The sequence below is a fragment of the Leuresthes tenuis genome, unplaced genomic scaffold (assembly GCF_036924035.1).
Source record: "Leuresthes tenuis unplaced genomic scaffold, fLeuTen1.0.hap1 SCAF_16, whole genome shotgun sequence".
NCBI lineage: Eukaryota > Metazoa > Chordata > Actinopteri > Atheriniformes > Atherinopsidae > Leuresthes > Leuresthes tenuis.
The window spans coordinates 30,169,276-30,188,829 of NW_027325370.1; the positions used below are offsets into that span (position 1 = coordinate 30,169,276).

A 19,554-nucleotide genomic window follows, 5' to 3' on the forward strand; every position below is an offset into this window, starting at 1 on the left:
CAAAAAGTTGCACCCACTACAGCTCAAAAGTTACCTTGACTGCTTGGAAGATAGCCTTGCGGTAAGAGGCTAGCTTGGTATATGAAGCTTGGCTGAAGAACTTGGGGAACGCAGTGATGGAATCAAGCTTATCTGCTGAAACCTGGATTGAAAAGATCATGGCATGAAACACAAGTAAATGATGCAAAATAATTACTTGTTTTTAAAATTCTGCTCCTTTCGAGTGGCTTTTCTTCTATCCCTTTTCACCTCAGAGAACTTGCCATCGCCAAACCACTGCAGCCATCTCATGCCAGGACTGGCCTGTCGTTTGCCAGTTGCTTGCCATGTCACTACAATTCCAGGCCACCAGGAGAAGCCCTTGATTTTTCCCCAAACCAACTCACCAATTCCAAAACCTTTATTGTCCTATGGAGAAATAAAAGAGGAGGAAAGAATAAAAAAAGAATGAGAGTCCTTTAACAAATAAAAATATATCTTATTATGTCCCTGAAATACATACAAAGGCTTGACTATGATGACCAATAAATTATGAGCAATGAGACAATGATGACCAATAAAATTATTACCAAATCTAAAGACATTTGTGTCAGAGACACAGGACAGGTTTTACATTGAGAAAAAAGTCTGCCTTGGCCTGACACTTACTGTAAAGAAAACAGGTAGAAAAACAGGACATTTAAAAGCGTCTTTGTATATTAGGGTATAAGTGGATGACAAAAGAAATTAATAGAAATGAAAGAATACACTTGATGGTTTCAAAATCAGATACCCTGAGAAAAGTCTTGAATGATATCTATATTTTGCATCCTACATCCTATTTTAGTTTCAATTCAATTCAAACCCCACCATAGATAGCAAAGTAATCTGAAGGCATAAAAGTTATATTCAAGTCTACATTAATACAATCCAATTCAATATGACTGCATATTGCAAATTTGTAAAAAGAAATTGTAAAAAAAAAAAATAGCCCAAAAAAGAAAAGAAGCAGCTTGTGTGCTGCAGTATTTTTTTTATTTCTTAAAGGGGACATATTATGCAAAAATCACTTTTCCAGCTCTTCTACACTAATATATTTGAATTTGGGGTGCGTATAACCCCCCCCAGTGTTAAAAACAACAACGCGTCCATTTCGCATGCTCTTGTCCCTCTACTCTGGGCACCGCGTTCAGATTCCGCTCCCCTTCCTACGTAGAAAGGAGGAAAGGGGAGCGGAATCTGAACTCTCCAGCAGTGGCCAGCACCCAGTCTCCACCCACCACGCCCTACAGGTTATAAAAAAGCAAAGCTCAGAAGAGGCGCCCATATGTCATTCATCGCAGTGAAGAAAAATGGTTGGCAGTATGGCAATTTGAGAGCTAAGGATACAAGTTGCTCTGTTGTTGGCTGCAGTGACCAGCATAAGACCCTGCATAAGACCCCAGTGTCAGAGGACTTACGACGGGAGTGGATAAAGTTTATTTTTGACAGCCACGGTCCGCATAATCCTATCTGTGTGTGCCAACCATTTTGACATGGACTGCTTCCACAATTTGGGTCAGCACAATGCAGGACTGGCAGCAAAACCTTTGCTAAAAGAGGGATCGATACCGACCATCTGTGGGGAAAGGACAGACGATGTAAGTGTGCTTTGTGTTTCTTTTGTCCGATTACCATGAGCTAATGCTAACCGCTAGTTCATACAGGTACAAACGATGATGAAATAAATTATTTATACAGCAGCTTGTGTTATATTACATTCTCAGGGTCTGAATCTGGCTCATACATATGGTTGCAACTGAGTGTGGGCAGCCATGACCAGTGCTTAATTCTTAACTTGAAGATTATGGTGATCTTGTAACATTAAAATAAAATGCGTTTTAATGCATCCCAATCACCGATATAGAACACTCACAGGCACGTGATTTATTGAACTTTTCGACCCCCAGTAGGCCAAACATTTTTCGGAGTTCAAAATGTTTTTGTTGCATGCAGAAATCAAATTTAGTTTTTGTCTGTAGCCGTTCATTGATTTCATAAATGCAACACAGTATAGTTATTTATACATAGTATATTAATGTAATATTGAGTACTTAAAGCTGCCGACACATGACCTACAGAGTAGACACAGAGTAAATACAGAGTAAATGCAACACTGAGGTTGACATAATAGACTGCACTTCCCAAGGAAGCTTAAGTCCTTCAACATCTGCCAAGATGTTACATATCCTCTATAATCAATATGCAATAACCACTATTCCACTGTGCAATTCACAAGCCCATGTACATACGATCTGCTGTTGTGTGTTTTTTATTGTTTTTCTTTATCTTTCTCCTGGGCTAAGTATCTTTCTTGCTGCTGTAACAATGTGAATTTCCCCATCGTGGGACAATAAAGGGAAATCTAATCTAAGTCAGTGGTGTTGAGTGTAATCTACTTGCAACCATCTGTTGCAGTGTCAGAGCCAGTGACTCAAAGAAACGGAACAAACTGATAACGAAGGCTGGCTCTGTGCTCGAGATTGCTCTGGAGTCCCTGGACCTGATTGTGCAAAGAAGAATGCTGCACACATTAATGAACATAAAGAGCAACACTGCCCATTTTGCCAACGAAATGTTTGTCATTTAAATAGATGACAAACATTTGTAGCTGTAGCTATTTTTTACCACAGTTCAAATTTTTGTACAGTATCATGTCAACAAATCTGTCTCTCTTACTACACTGTAAGTTTATAAAAATGAAGTAATAAATTGGGTAAAAGACGTTTTGATTACCCTGCCACACCGAGTTGTGGCAGGAAAACCCCTGAAATATCTATCTAATATCTAACTAATAACATCTAGGGATTCTGCATAACTTCTAACCTGATGAATATTTAGGTTTATTGTGCTAATTCGGTACCTACTACTCCACAGACCTTTCTCAAATTTTATTTTCCTTCTCATACTATCCAAATAATTTCCAGACGTTAGATTTGATACTGAGCAAGCACAGTCAGACTGTGTGTTTGTGGTTGTGTGGACACCTGCACTAACACAAAGACAGGTGGAAATGGTTCCAGAGAAATCTGTGAGGGGTGGTAACCTCCTCTTTTTTATCTCTGCCAAACCTTCACTTCCCCCTTTGAAAATATTAAATTATGCAGTCTTGTGTGCTTGTGTGCTTTACAGAGATGTGACTAACTTGCTGAGGGTGGATAGGGAGTGCACAGCGAGTGGTAAAAAGAAAGGTGGTGGGCTGGCTTTGTTTGTTAACAACAGGTGGTGCAACCCCAGTCATATTGCTGTTGCACTCAGGCCTAACTATGTATTGAGATCATTCTCACACCTCATTACTATTGTTGTTTATACACCACCGAGCGCATATGCCGTCGTTGTGAAGAAGGAGCTGAGCCAGAAGGCGAAGCTCTCTATTTTCTCTATTTATCTACGTTCCCATCCTCACCTATGGTCACGAGTTGTGGGTAGTGACCGAAAGAACGAGATCGCGAATACAAGCGGCCGAAATGGGCTTCCTCCACAGGGTCTCTGGGCTCTCCCTTAGAGATAGGGTGAGAAGCTCAGTCATCCAGGAGGGGCTGGGAGTAGAGCCGCTGCTCCTCCGCATTGAGAGGAGTCAGATGAGGTGGCTCGGGCATCTGGTTAGGATGCCCCCTGGACGCCTCCCTGGTGAGGTGTTCCAGGCACGTCCCACTGGTAGGAGACCCCGGGGAAGACCCAGGACACGTTGGAGAGACTATGCCTCTTGGCTGGCCTGGGAACGCCTCGGGGTCCCCCGGAAGAGCTGGAGGAAGTGGCCGGGGACAGGGACGTCTGGGTTTCTCTGTTAAAGCTGCTGCCCCTGCGACCCGACCCCCGGATAAGCGGTAGATGATGGATGGATGGATGGATACATGGAATGACATGACCTTAAAGTGCACATGAGAATGAACATTATGTCACCCAGTATTGTTAGAGGTAACACTGAACATAATATTGGTGTTGTTATTTTCATTCAGGTGTGTCAGCTTTCCTTCCTGCAGAAAGGGGAGGAGTTTGATGGCCACAGGTAGTTCTGTGGTGCTCCTCTGTGGTCTCAGTCTACTGCTGAAGGATAGGACTCTGATAGGATTCCAGTGTAGTGTGCAGGGGGTGAGAGGTGTTATCCATGATGCTGAGCAGTTTCCTCAGCATCCTCCTCTCTGGCACCTCCACTAATACGTCAAGTTCTACTCCCAGGACAGAACCAGCCTTCCAGACGAGCTTATAGACCTTCAGCCTGCTGCCCCAGCACACTACAGCGTAGAAGATAACGCTGGACACCGCTGGACACCGTGATAGAACATCTGTAGCATGGTTCTGCAAATGTTGAAGGATCTGAGTCTCCTAAGAAAATACAGGTGGCTCTGACCTTTCTTAAATACAGCTTCTCTGTTTTAGCCCAGTCCAGTTTGTTGTCTATGTGGACGCCCAGGTACTTGTATTCGTCCACAATGTCCACCTCTGTTTCACTGATGGAGAAGGAGTTCGGACGGGTCCTCTGTTTCCTAAAGTCCACCACCAACTCCTTCGTCTTTGTGACGTTGAGTTGCAGGTGGTTTAGTCCACACCACTCCACCACACTCCTGTACTCAGCCTCCTGGCCTCTGCTGATACAGCCCACAATGGCAGAGTCGTCCGAGAACTTCTGGAGGTGGCTGGATTGTGAGCAGAAGCTGAAGTCTGAGGTGTAGAGTGTGAACAGGAAGGGAGACAAGACCGTCCCCTGTGGTGCTCCTGTGCTGCTCACAATAGTGTCTGACACAGTGATGTTCTGTAGCCTCACATACTGTGGGCCTGTGAGGCTGTGAGGTAGTTGGTAATCCAGGCCACTAGTGGAGCATCCACCTGCATGTCCAGTAGCTTATTCCTGATCAGGGAAGGTCGAATGGAGTTAAAAGCACTGGAAAAGTCAAAGAACATGACTCTCACAGTGCTACCTGCCTTCTCCAGGTGAGTATAATGTCATGTTTCTCCTCTTTGTTTTGCCATACCTGCACTCTCTCATTAGCCTCATCCAGTCCACCTGTGTTTTTGCCTAATTGCTTACCTGTTCTCACCTGTTCTTAGCCCTACTTAAGCTCTCTCCAGTCTCTGCTTCCCTGCCAGATTATCACCAACCTTTTGTCAAGTGAAATCCAGCATTATACCTTCAATCAACTTTGTCGTCAACCACGCTCACGTCCCTGGTTTATTCCTCCTGCCTTGCCCTCAACGGACTTTTCTTGCCTTTCTGGATATCGACCCACACTCTGCCTTTGGACCACCGACCCTCGCCTGACCCTCTTGTTAAGTACCTGACATCTGCTACCTGTGTTTGACTGTTTCTTGCCTTTGACCCTGCCTCTGGATTGTGGACTTATAATTCTCTCTACCTCCCTCAAGTAGTCGCTGCCACTCTGCATCTTTCTACCACCAATAAAGCCTCTGTTCAAAATAAAACTCTTCTCTGGAACTTTCCGGGTCCTCACTGTTACCCCTTACATATAAGCCTTGTGCAGCAGAAAGATGATGGCATCCTCCACTCCAATATGGGGCTGGTATGTGAACTACATAGGTTCACATACCAGGTTCACATATAGGGTCCAGTGATGGCTCGATGGCTGCACGAAGGTGCTTCAAGACGAGCCTCTACAGTGACTTCATGGCATGTGATGTCAAACACTGTAGTCACTGTGTGTTTTGATACTGATATCAGAAGACTTTAATCCTGCCACCCCCTGCTCCCACCTTACAGGCTTCACAGTTTGTTGACTGTAAAACCAGGGATAATAAAACACTTGATCTAATGTATGCCAACATCAAGGATGCTAACAACCTCTTGGCAAGTCAGATCACAAAACTATTTTTTCTACAGCCACACTATAAAGCTCTTGTGATGAGGCAGCCAGCTACCACCTGAGTAGTCAGGAAGTGGTCACTATCAGACAGTGAGACTCTTAAGGACGCATACTGGGATATTCTGCTGGGGCCGCAAGTCAATCGTGCCAACAATGGTATTGGTAAGGCAGCAGATGTTGTTATGGATTACATAGATTTCTGCAGAGACACTGTCATACCGACAAAGACTTTTCACTGCTTCTCAAACAACAAGCCATGGATAACCAGCAACATCAAAGATCTTCTGAACAACAAGAAGAAAGCCTTTAGAGAAGGAGACAAAGTCAACCTCAGGGAGGTGCAACATGAGTTGAAGAAGAAACTACACCAGACAAGGGACGACTACAGAGAAAAGCTGGAAAAATGGCAGTATCATTCCAACACCAGAGAGGTTTGGAAGGGTATGAGATTCATTACAGGCTACACCAGCAGTGACTGCTAAACAACAGATAATGTTGAGGACAGAGCTAATGAATTCAATCTGTTCTTTAACAGATTTGACAAACCAGTTATTGGTCACCCTGCCACTGTTAGTGTTGTCACCACTGCCCCCCTATGTGGCATAACAATCTCTCCCAGCAGCCTGACCCTTGCACGAGCAAACACACCTGGTACCGGTATCTGCCCCTCCATTGCTTGTTTTGTCCCGGTGCCCAAGGTTGAGTGTCTGGGCAAGATAATTGACTACAGACCTTTGGCCCTCATGTCACACATCATGAAGAGTCTTGAGTGGCCTCTTCTCTTCCACACAGTGGACCAACTCCCAATTTGCAGACAGGGAACACTTGAGTGTAGCAGATGCAGTCCTGTACATGCTACATGGTGGGTACTCCCACCTGGATGATTATGGTGGTTATGTGAGGATTATGTTCTTTAACTTTTCCAGTGTGTTTTACACCATCAGACCTTCCTTACTGGAGGTCAGACTTAAAAAGATGGGCGTGAACCCCTCTGTAACCTGCTTGGATGACAGACTACATGACAGGAAGACCACAGTTTGTCAGAATGAGGAACAAGGAATTATGTCTCTGACAAAGTGGTGAGCAGTCCTGGGGCACCACAGGAGACCTGTTTGCCCTGTACACAACAGAATTTGTGTACAACTCCAGGTCCTGCCACATGATACAGCGTTTGCAGCATGCATCAGGAATGGTCAAGAAGATGAGTACCGAAAGCTGATAGAGGACTTCAGAGAGTGGAGTGGTGAGAACTGTCCGCTTCTGAATAGTGCAAAAACCAAGGAACTGGGGATGGATTTTCACAGGACTGCACCCTCTCCTCAGTCAGTGCAGTTCCATAATGTGGACATTGAGGTGGTGGAGACCTACCAAATATCTAGATGTCCACTGAGGACATCTAGATATAACACCTTATGACCTCGGTTGCTATGCGCCGGCCTTATCGGCAGCAAGTCTGTGTAGCTCTCAATTTTGTTCGTCGTTATATGTAATTTTTTGTTTTTCTCTAAACTTTTTTAGTGATTTTTAGTGATCTGCTTTTTACTTACATTTCGTTTTATTCTAAATTTTTTGACAATGTGCACTGCTACCAGTACTAGAGCGGTGTACACAAGAGAAGAACTGTTGACACTGTCAAGGATTGGACGCGGAATTGGAAGCTAAAAAAGCTGTACGGTGGAAGCAGAGCTGGAACAAAAACGAAAGGCAAAGAAGGACAACAGGAGGTGGAGGTACAAGCCTTTTCTGCCCTCGGTGATTATGGGAAACGCTAACTCGCTACCAAACAAGTGTGATGAGCTAGAGGCACTTGTGCGGAACCAAATGGCTGTGTAAGGAGAGCAGTTTGATCTGTCTGAGTCCTGGCTGACCGACAACACACCAGACTCGTGTGTGGACATACCCGGCTTCACAGCCGTACAAGCAGATCGTGACCGGAGTACGAGCGGTAAGCGGAAAGGCGGGGGTATTTTTTTTGTTTTTTTTAATCAGAGATGGGTTAACCCCCGCAATGTGACTGTTAAGGAGTGGATATGTTGTCCAGACATTGAACTGCTGTCAGTTGGTTTCCGTGCATTCTATGCGCCCAGAGAGTTCCCATATACAGTCGTCATCGTTGTTTACAATCCACCAAGGGCAGCACCGACAACGGCGTGTGACGTCATCCATGATGCCATTGCTAGGATATAGACCCAGCATCCTGAGGCATTCATTACAATCACAGGGAATTTCAACCACGTCTCTCTATCCTCCTGCCTGACTGGCTTTGGACAGTATGTGGACTGTCCAACACGTGGAGAAAAGACATTAGATTTGTTTTATGCTAATGTGAAGGAGGCTTACAGGGCAGTGTCTCTTCCACCACTGGGTAGATCTGATCACAGCATGGTCTATCTACAACCCACATACAGACCTTGTGTACAAAGACTTCCTGTTACTACCAGATCTCTCAGGAAGTGGTCACCAGCGGCCCGTGATGCATTGAGAGACTGCTTTTATGTCACAGACGGGGCTGTATTGCTGGAGGAAGAAGAAATGGACATGGGACTGGAGGGTCAGAACCATCACTCACTACATTACCTTCTGTAGGGATACTGTGATTCCAGTGAGGACTGTAAGGTGCTATCCTAATAATAAACCATGGATCACCAGTGACATCAAAGACCTCCTGAACCAGAAAAAGATGGCGTTCCAGAATGGGAATGGAAAAGGGCGGAGGAATGTACAACGGAAGATTAAAAATACACTACATCGAGCTAAGGTGTAGTACAAGAAAAAGACAGAGAGAGCTGGAGAACAATAACACCAAGGAGGTGTGAGGACCATCACTGGATACAGACTGAAAAACTCAGTCTGTGGAAGGTGATGTCGACAGAGCCAATACTTTCAACCAATATTACAACAGGTTTGATTGTGTGGCTTTTTCCACCTCTGCTGCTGCTCCCTCCACCCCCACCACTACAACTGCTTCCTCTATACTGCTTCAACTGCCCAGCTGTACTTCTGCATCAATGGCAACTCACATCGCCAAGCCTCCTCCTCCGCCTGACTGCACCTCCACCTCTGCAGCAACTCTCACCAACAGGCTTCTTCTGTCCAGCTGTACCTCCACCTCTTCGGCAGCTTCCACCACCAGGCATCCTGAACCCAGCCGCACCTCCACCTCTGCGGCAGCTTCCACCACTAGACCTCCTCTGTCCAGCTGCACCCCCACCCCCATCTCTAAAATTGATAGCAACATCACTCCTGTCGTCATCCCTCCGCTACAACCTCTGTGTCTAACTATAGAGGAGGTTGGAGCTGAGCTCAGAGACTTCAGTTAGGGAGGGCTGCAGGCCCAGATGGAGTCTGTCCAAGGCTTCTGAGGGACTGTGTTGGTCAACTAGCAGTCCCTCTTCAGAGGCTCTTCGATATGTGCCTTCAGATGGAAAAAGTCCTGGTGCTGTGGAAAACGTCTTGTCTCATACCGGTGCCAAAATTAGGGAAACTGGTGGAGCTGAATGACAACAGACCGGTGGCATATCATGAAGACCTTGGACAGAGTCCTTGTTCGTCACATGCAATTGCAGGTTCCTGAGGATCTTGACCCCCTCCAGCTTGACTTCCAGAAACACATAGGAGTGGAAGACACGATTCTGTACATGCTGCATCGGACATGTGCTTATCTGGATGTGCCTGGTTCATATGTGAGAATTATGTTCTTTGACTTCTCCAGTGCCTTCAACACCATACGGCCTCCCATACTGCAAGGCAAGCTTCTAGGTATGGGTGTGGCCCCCTCCCAGACATTGTGGATTATAGACTATTTGACTGTCAGACCACAGTATGTCAGGATGGGGAGATGTGTTTCTGGAACACTAGAATGCAGTATTGGGGCTCCGCAGGGTACCGTTTTGGTTCCTTTTCTTTTCACCCTGTATGCATCAGACTTCAGGTACAACTCAGAGCTGTCACATACAGAAGTATTCTGATGATACGGCTGTTGTGGCATGTGTGTGCGGTGGACAGGAGAAGGAGTACAGGGACCTTGTGGAGTCCTTCTATGGCTGGACCAAAAATAACTTTTTGCTCCTGAACACTACCAAAACCAAAGAGCTGGTGGTGGACTTCAGGAGATCTAAAACTCCATACCAGTTAGTCTGCATTGATAGAGGGGAGAAAGAGACTGTTCAGACCTGCAAATACCTAGGGTGGTCTGCCAATATGGAAGCAGTGTAATTTTTAAAAAAAGTCTTCAGAGATTCCCTTTAAGAGTATGTGACAATGGAATTATTTTTTCATGACAATGAGTACTGACAACATTTCTTCTGTAAAATCTGAAAGAATTGATCAGTGATGTGAGCAAAATTTTCAATAAGAAAACCAAATAAGTTAGAAAGTATTTGGTTGTGACATATCCTATATTATTGCTTCAAGAATGTTTGTGTAAATTTGTAAGGTTTTAAAAATTCCAACTTCTGCCAAATTTTCTGATGTGATATTTCAAAATGTTCCTAAAACCATTGATAGAAATATAGGCAATTGTTCCTCAAGACACAACTGACTTACATTGTATTCATGTTGGGTTTCAGAGCCACACACAGTACTGGCGCTATGAGCCGAGTCTTTGGAGTCTTGTTCCATTAGCTCCAGACATGGGGTCTCTGGGGCTCCACTGGATACAACTGCAGCCCCGCGAGGACCACTGGGATACTGACAGCAGAGAAAGAGGAGAGATTATTTCTCGTGCCCAAAATAGAAAAGGAAATGTTATGGTCAGAAGACTTACAGGCTTGAAAGGTACACAAAAAAATACCTGATGATTTTCCCTTTGATCCCAAGGTTTCTTAATTCTATCAGCCCTTAAAATCTGCACTCATAAAGTGAAAAAGGCATGAAAATACAATAGTCCTTCTGCATGGCTGCAAAACTAGCTAAATTTTGGAGAGCTTGTCCTATTAAATTTTCCAAAACCTCAATGTTATTTTCAAGAGTTTTTACAGAGGGATATCATGTAAGAAGGTCTATGTTTGCAACATATGCATTGTAATGTCTTCCAGGTATTTTTTAGCCAGCTCCCATGTAAGACCTCCAGAAAATTGTAGAGAAAGATTATGGAGCTGAAATTACACAATTGTGGATGCATTCAAATACATGTGGTATTGATGTCAACACTAAAACAATCAGCAGGGAGCCTCATTCCCCATTTTTGAAAATTTGTGGTTGTGTGGTCATTCACCATTTTCTGAAGAATACACTGTTCAACAGAGGTTTTAAAGAAGTTGGTTTTGATAACTTGTGTATGAATTGTTTTTGCTTTTACCAATAATATACTTTGCTCCTGTTTGCGATTCTGTCTGCGAGGTTTGGTGTGCATGTGTGGTGCAAGACCGGCCTGGAAAATTGTTCTGGGTCGAGGTCTCTGTCTTAAGCTGAACTGTAATGCTCCAGAATGTTCTTCCTGGAAACACACACACAAACATGCAAACATCCTCAAGGAAATTAATATCTCTGTTCTAATTTTTCCAAAAAAATGGGTAAACATCTTTCCACTAAAGTAAATTTGTGTAAATAATTGTACCTTGTTATAGGAGTCCCAGGTATGTTTCTCCTCTTCTGGCACCTTCTTCCTCCTCTTTCGGCTTTCCCTTGAACACTGGTTACCATCTAGGAAAGAGATGAAAACAAGACCGAAGGAGGGAGACAGAGAGATCAACAGAGGGTCAGACAGATCAAAAATTTTTTTTCTAAAGATAGTACAGCAGGGTTTTGTTATGGTCTCTTCAGAAAAACATTGGATTTGAAATGATGATCACAAGTTAATTTGTCTATTCAAAGTCCCCCAACTTTACTGCAATACAGCAGGGCAGAGACAATCAATCATTTTATATCATAAAAAATGAAGAGATGGCAAAAAAATCACACACTGTTGAGTATATGAGACTTACAATAAATATAACCACAAAAACAAACTGTTAATTATTCAAATTAATCTTATTTATTTTACACGTGTGCTGAAAAACACGCCCCTTTTAAAACTCCATTAAGTTGAGTTTACATTTGTACAATGTGAACGCTTCCTAAATTATGAAAAACTTCTAAATTCTGTTACACATTATTGACCATATGACCTTGATATACTAAATAGTAGCTTTCATAAGATCAATTTTCTGTTTTCCTTGTCAGTCTGTAAAAAGTATCAATTTCTGCGTTACAAAAAAATGTGTGGCTTAAAAAAGTACAGTTTTAACTAAAATGAATTTAGGATAAAAAGGTCTACAATTCTATAACAAATAAGCTCTATGACTGAAGTGTGTGCTACCTTGAGGTGAAACAGAGTCTCCATTGAGTTTGGGGCTGAAGGGGGAGGGTGGTTCAGCTGCAGTCATAGGGCTGTTGTCATTGGTCAATTCTAAGCCACTGTCATTTTCTGATACGACCTCAGGTAGAGGTATGTTTCCGTTTACTGCTGCCTAAAGATAGAGTGAGAACAGTGTTTAATTAAGGTGCAAAGTGGTAAGAAGAAGTAAATTAAAATGCCCATAGTTCCAAAAGAAAAAGTTTGTTTGGTTAATCTTATTGGCTATAGCTCAGGAGAAGTGGCCAATTGGAAGATTGGTTGTTCAATCCCCAGCTTTCCCAGACCCCATGTTAAAGTGTTCTTAGACAAAACACTGAAGTTCCTTATAGCATTGCCTTTACATACACTAAGAAGTTCTATATAAGTGTGTGTGAATGGGGGAATATGACTTGTAGTGTAAAGGTGCTATAAAGGGTTGACAAGGCCAAAAAAGTGCGAAACAAATGCAGTCCATTTTATAATAATAGATCAATAAAACTATTTTCACAAAAGAGCACAAACAAACAAATTAGCCAAGACTTTTTGTACAACTGCTTTGAACACAAGGAGTTCATTGAAATATTTTCTGCTGGAGAGCACATTCCCAGCAAAAACTATGAGGGATCGAATGCCTGTCGAGCAAAAGTACTATGTGGAAACATAGTACGTTGCGTTTTCTTTATAAGAAGTTGGAAATAGTGGATAAGGTCACATGATTAAATCTTTTTTTTTATTTGAGTACCGCATGTGTCTCAAGACAGTTAGCACTGTCTCATACAAGAAAGTTACCTTAGTTACTGACTTTGAATGTCCTCCTTGGACGTATAGTTTCTTCCTGGGTATTCCTGCTTCCTCCCACAGTTCAAAATCAGTTATGGCTATCAGTTAAAAAAGTTTGTCTAATAGGTGAATCTAAATTGACATGCATGGTTGTTTGTCTCATTTGTCCCTGTGATACACTGGCGACCTGTCAAGGGTGTATCCTGCCTCTCACCCAATTTTCTTTCTTTCATTCTTGTGCTTGAGGTCAGAACACACAATCATTCATTATGAAATGGTGAAAAGGGAAAAAAATGGGGATGATCCCGAAATACAAATAAACTTTCATAAGTATGACAATTCTGCCATGTTATGTTATGACAGGCGGATCGGTGCAGTGTCTGCAGTGATGCGGGTTCTACATCAGCCTGTCATGGTGAAGAAGGAGCTGAGCTAGACGGCGAAGCTCTTGATTTACCGATCAGTCTACGTTCCTACCCTCACCTATGGTCACGAGTTGTGGGTAGTACCCAAAAGAACGAGATCGCAGATACAAGCGGCCGAAATGGGCTTCTTCTGCAGGATGTCTGGGCTCTCCCTTAGAGATAGTGTGAGAGGCTCGGTCATCCGGGAGGGGCTGTGAGTAGAGCCGCTCCTCCGCATCGGGAGGAGTCAGATGAGAGAGGGGATATAGTTAGGATGCTTCCTGGATGCCTCCCTGGTGAGGTGTTCCGGGCACGTCCCAATGGGAGGAGACCCCGGGAAGACCCAGGATACATTGGAGAGACTATGTCTCGGCTGACCTGGGAACGCCTCGGGGTCCCCCCAGAAGAGTTGGAGGTAGTGGCCGGGGACAGGGACGTCAGGGCTTCTCTACTCAAGCTGCAGCCCCTGCGACCCGACCCCCGGAGAAGCGGCAGATGATGGATGGATGGAAGGAAAGTTTTGGTAAAAATATTGCTTAAGTAAATACTGTAACATTATAAAGGCTTAAAATACACTATATGATTAGTAATCCTGTTTCCAGAATTTGATGATCAGCCCTAAAAACCAAAAACCCAGATCAGACAATCCTTATTGTACTGTGATTCTACATTACAGAAAACAAAAAAAAAGTTCTTAGTCAAAAATAAAACTGCCGATCAGTACAAATGAAAAGATTGGCAAAATTCCCATAATAATCAAAAAAGTACAATTGGTTGTGCTCAAATAAGTTCATACGCAAATATAACAGATATCATAACAGACATTTCGGCCCTAACCAGTTTTCTTTTCAACAGCTACAGCTTAACCAGGTAATAGAACAGATTCACTCCAAGATGCTGAAAGCTTTGGACATCGTAGGGTTCTCTTGGCTGGCATGTCTCTCATTGTCACATGGAGGCCTAGAACAATGTCATTGGAGTAGTAGACAGCTGTGTTGATCTCCAGTTTTAAAGTGGGGCTGGAGAGTGTGCTTCATCCATCAGAGGATCACACTACTAAGCCTCCCTGAGAATGTCAACTTCAGGGTTCTGGAAAGGAGGATCTAACTGATTGTCAAACCATGGATTTGAGAGGACCATTGTTCGTTCTTGTACAGGTTGTGGAACAGTGGTGGCTGTAGCTCAGGTGGGAGAGGAGTCATTTTTACAAAAAAGCCAGCAGTTTGATTCCCAGTTTCCCTGGACAACATGTTAAAGTGTCCATGGGCAAGACACTGATTCCCACATTACCCCAGAAATGCAGTCAGAATGTGTTTAATACGTTTTTTTTTAAAAAAGGTACAGCCTACAACATCGTGTAGACAAAAACGTACTGTATCATTGTGTGCAAACGATTGAATATGGTTGTTGTAAAACTTTGAGTGGTCAACTAAACTAGATATAGACTATAAACTACATATGTAGTTTATTTATCACTAGCCAATCAAATTATTCAGAGAACCTTGACAACAATCAATGCCTGATCGATTAGAGTATCCCCACAGAGCTGCGGCGGGGCTCATGAGAGTTTGACCACCCAGTCTACATGTGTTTTTTTTCATTAGGAAAAGGCATGTGACAGTGTCACAAAGTCGAGCTTGTCTATGAAGAGTGCTGGACTCTGCCCGGGCTGACCGATCCTGTATGTGGAGTTCATGGATGGCATCTTAAGGTGTAATAGGCGAGAGGAAGGCTTGGAAAATCAAGGGTTGCATCGCTGCTCTTTGAGGATGATGTGGCTCTGTTGGCCTCTTTAAGCCATGACCTCCAATGCCCACTGGAGCAGTTTAAAGCTGAGTGTGTAAGCCCACTTTTCCTCAAGTGAAGAATTTAATTTTAGCTTAATTATCTCAAGAGTGATGGTAGGATGGAGTGGGAGATGGACAGACAGATTAGGTCTTTGTGAGCAATAATGAGAGCATTGCTTTAGGCCACTGAGATTAAGACATGGCTAACCGAAAGGCAAGGCTTTGCATTTACTGGTCAATCTGAAATCAGTTTCCCTTGGAGGTTAGCTGGGCTTAGTGTTAGAGTCGTGGAGTTGTTAGACTTCTCCATCACCTTGGCAGAAGTCATCCAGGCCATCAAAAAGCATACCAGCTGCAAAGCGCCGGGGTGGACGAGATTCGCCCTCAGATGCTACAGGCCCTGGACACGGTGTGGCTGTCCTGGTTTCTTCAATGTCACAATAGAGTGGCAGACCGAGGTGTTGATTCCCATTTCTAAGAAAGGGGATTTTGTTCCAACTACAGGGGGATTACTCCAGGGTGTTGAAGAGGAGGCTCAGACTGATAGTTGAACCTCAGGTTTAGGAGGTTCAGTGTGGCTTTTGCCCATGTTGTGGAACAGTGCACCAGATCTTTACTCATGCAGAGTTCCTGAGGGGACCATGGGAGTTTAACCATCCAGTCTACATGTGCTTAGTAGACTTGGAAAATGCTTCTGACCATGTTCCCCGAGGGATCTATGGGGGTGCTGAAGGTACCAAAGTCCTTGCCTCAGGCGGAGGACTTTAAGTACCGGGGTATCTTGTTCACGAGAGTGAATTCCAGCACTTTAACAGATTAATGAAGCCAATAATGTCATATATTGCCTTTCCCCGGCCACTTCCTCCAGCTCTTCCGGGGGGACCCCAAGGCATTCCCAGGCCAGCCGAGAGACATAGTCTCTCCAACATGTCCTGGGTCTTCCCCGGGGTCTCCTCCCATTGGGACGTGCCCGGAACACCTCACCAGGGAGGCGTCCAGGGGGCATCCTAACCAGATGCCCGAACCATCTCATCTGACTCCTCTCAATGCGGAGGAACAGCGGTTCTACTCCGAGCCCCTCCCGGATGACTGAGCTTCTCACCCTATCTCTAAGGGAGAGCCCAGACACCCTGCGGAGGAAACCCATTTCGGCCACTTGTATTCGCGATCTCGATCTTTCGGTCACTACCCACAACTCGTGACCATAGGTGAGGATGGGAATAAATAGAGAGTAAATAGAGAGCTTCGCCTTCTGGCTCAGCTCTTTCTTCACAACGACGGGTCGGTGCAGAGCCTGAGACACTGCAGATGCCACACCGATCCGCCCGTCAATCTCACGTTCCATTTGTCGCTCACTCATGAACAAGACCCCTAGATACTTTAACTCCTCCACTTGGGGAAGGATCTCATTCCCGACCCGGAGAGAGCATTCCACCCTCTTCCGGCTGAGAACCATAGTCTCGGATTTGGAGGCGCTGATTCTCATCCCAGCCGCTTCACACTCGGCTGCGAATCGCTCCAGTGAGAGCTGAAGGTCACGGCCTGACGAGGCCAACAGAACCACATCATCCGCAAAAAGCAGAGACCCGATTCTGAGGTCGCCAAATCGGACACCCTCGAACACCCTGGCTCCGCCTAGAAATTCTGTCCATAAAAGTGAGGAACAGAATCGGTGACAAAGGGCAGCCCTGACGGAGTCCAACCTTCACCAGAAACGTATCCGACTTATTGCCGACAATGCGGACCAAACTCTGATACCGGACATACAGAGACCGAACGGCCCCTATCAAGGGGTCCGGCACTCCATATTCCCGGAGCACCCCCCACAGGACTCCATGAGGGACACGGTCGAACGCTTTTTCCAAGTCCACAAAACACATGTAGACTGGTTGGGCGAACTCCCATGCACCCTCCAGGATCCTGCCGAGGGTATAGAGCTGGTCCACTGGTCCACGGCCAGGACGAAAACCACACTGCACCTCCTGAATCCGAGGCTCGACTATCCGACGGATCCTCCTCTCCAGTACCCCCGAATAGACCTTACCAGGGAGGCTGAGGAGTGTGATACCCCTATAGTTGGAACACACTCCGGTCCCCCTTTTTAAAGAGGGGGACCAACACCCCGATCTGCCAGTCCAGAGGCACTGTCCTAGATGTCCACACGATGCTATAGAGGCGTGTCAGCCAAGACAGCCCTACAACATCCAGAGCCCTGAGAAACTCAGGACGGACCTCATCCACCCCTTGCCACGAGGAGCTTTTTGACCACCTCGGCAACCTCAGCCCCAGAAATGGGAGGTCCCATCTCTGAGCTCTCCGACTCTGCCTCCTCCGAGCATGTGTTGGTAGGATTGAGGAGGTCCTCGAAGTAGTCCCCCCACGACTCACAATGTCCCTAGTTGAGGTCAGCAAAGCCCCGTCCCCACCATACACAGTGTTGACTGTGAGCCGCTTCCCCCCCGAGACGCCGGATGGTGGACCAGAATCTCTTTGAGGCCATCCGGAAGTCGTTCTCCATGGTTTCACCGAACTCCTCCCAGGCCCGAGTTTTTGCCTCAGCAACCGCAGCCCGCTTGGCCTGTCAGTACCCATCAGCTGCTTCCAGAGTCTCACTGGCCAAAAAGGCCCAATAGGACTCCTTCTTCAGCTTGACAGCTTCCCTCACCACTGGTGTCCACCAGCGGGTTCGGGGGTTGCCGCCACAATAGGCACCGACCACCTTAAGGCCACAGCTCCGATCAGCCGCCTCGACAATGGAGTCACGGAACATGGCCCATTCGGATTCAATGTCCCCCACCTCCCCCGGGATATGGTTGAAGCTCTGCCGGAGGTGAGAGTTAAAGCTCATCCTGACAGGGGATTCCGACAAACGTTCCCAGCAGACCCTCACAATACTTTTGGGCCTGCCAGGTCTGATCGGCATCCTCCCCCACCAGCGGAGCCAACTCACCACCAGGTGGTGATCAGTTGACAGCTCCGCCCCTCTCTTCACCCGAGTGTCCAGGACATATGGCCGCAAGTCTGATGATACAACCACAAAGTCGATCATCGAACTGTGGCAATAAGTATGCCCTCACCTGCTCTGCGCCTCTCACCACGGGCAACTCCAGAGTGGAAGAGAGTCCAACCCCTCTGGGGAGGACTGGTTCCAGAGCCCAAGCCGTGCGTCGAGGTGAGTCCGACTATATCTAGCCGGAACCGCTCAGCCTCACGCACCAGCTCTGGCTCCTTCCCCAACAGAGGTGACATTCCACGTCCCAAGAGCTAGCTTCAGTAGCCGAGGATCAGACCGCCAGGGCCTCCGCCTTCGGCTGCTACCCATCTCACATGGCACCCGAACCCCCTTGGCCCCTCCCACGGGTGGTGAGCCCGTCAGAAGGGGGACCCACGTCATGTGTTTGGGCTATACCCGACCGAGCGAAAAAAAATACTGTTAAAGTTAAATCATGCTTACTCCCTCAGCGAATTTTCAGAGGCATATGTCAAATTGTTTTACTTTATTTATGATTTGTCAAATGATGACAGCTTGACTTTGCATGAAATAGTACAGATACCAACATCGAAAGACACAGTGTGTGTGTCTATAAGTTCAGAAATGTACTGGTACATGCATATGTGTTTGTCAGGAACATAATGATAATGTCTTTTAATAGCTACTGACCTAACCGTAATTGTAACCTTAACCATGGAATGAAAAGAGATACAATAATGGTAGAAGCAACAGACAAGACAAGAAAAAAAAAAAGAACAGCAGACGGCAGAGCAAAGGAAATAGTCCTTTCAGACAGAGTGATATATGAGAGTGAAAAAGAGGAAGAAGTGGTAACGGACAATGAGAGTCTCATTCAATATCTTTGTGACAAAAAGTGTAACCATAAGAAAACAGTAAAAGTTTCTGTGTAGAGTGTGAAAGTGTTGGCAGAGTGTGTGCGTTGCAAAAAAAATTAAAAGATTTTCCTCTAACTCTTTGCAGTGAATAAATGTTCTTAGTGTTTAACAATGCCAGTGTGTTGACTTAATAACTTAACCTACATTCTTGTATCTATCGAGAATTTCTTTTTTCTATCTGGTGTGGATGCAGCTGCTTGCATGTAGCACACACACAAACTCTCACACCTAAACGCATTTTCAGTTCAAAAACTCATATTGGCACACATGTCAGGGCATCTGCCTTGAGGACACCTTATTACCCATCATTTACTCATATTTATCTATTTTTTGCTTGTGAAAATTTTTCATTATAACTTCAATTTAAGTTCTCACATGTTCTGTCTGTTCGTGTGACTTCAAATTCAGTTCACGTGTGTATGATTTCTCTTTACAAGAGAAGATTTAGCCACACAAGTTCAGATTTTTGTTGTGCAGGTTCTCACATTGTATTCTACAAGTTCTCATCAAATCTACAAGCTCACACATTTTTAAGCACATTC

The 19,554-nt window shown here is 45.1% G+C and overlaps 1 protein-coding gene across 1 annotated transcript in view; it reads right to left on the minus strand.

Annotated features, from left to right (window-relative positions):
• LOC140271512 (DNA (cytosine-5)-methyltransferase 3B-like) overlaps nt 1-19,554 on the minus strand; it is a 60,140-nt gene that overhangs the window by 20,684 nt on the left and 19,902 nt on the right. Inside the window, exons 3-8 of the mRNA XM_072366759.1 lie at nt 12,136-12,286; nt 11,395-11,480; nt 11,137-11,274; nt 10,383-10,526; nt 250-408; nt 35-142 (exon numbers count right to left, since the gene is read on the minus strand). Coding sequence (XP_072222860.1) covers nt 35-142; nt 250-408; nt 10,383-10,526; nt 11,137-11,274; nt 11,395-11,480; nt 12,136-12,286 — 786 coding nt within the window. The remainder of the gene's footprint in view (nt 1-34; nt 143-249; nt 409-10,382; nt 10,527-11,136; nt 11,275-11,394; nt 11,481-12,135; nt 12,287-19,554) is intronic.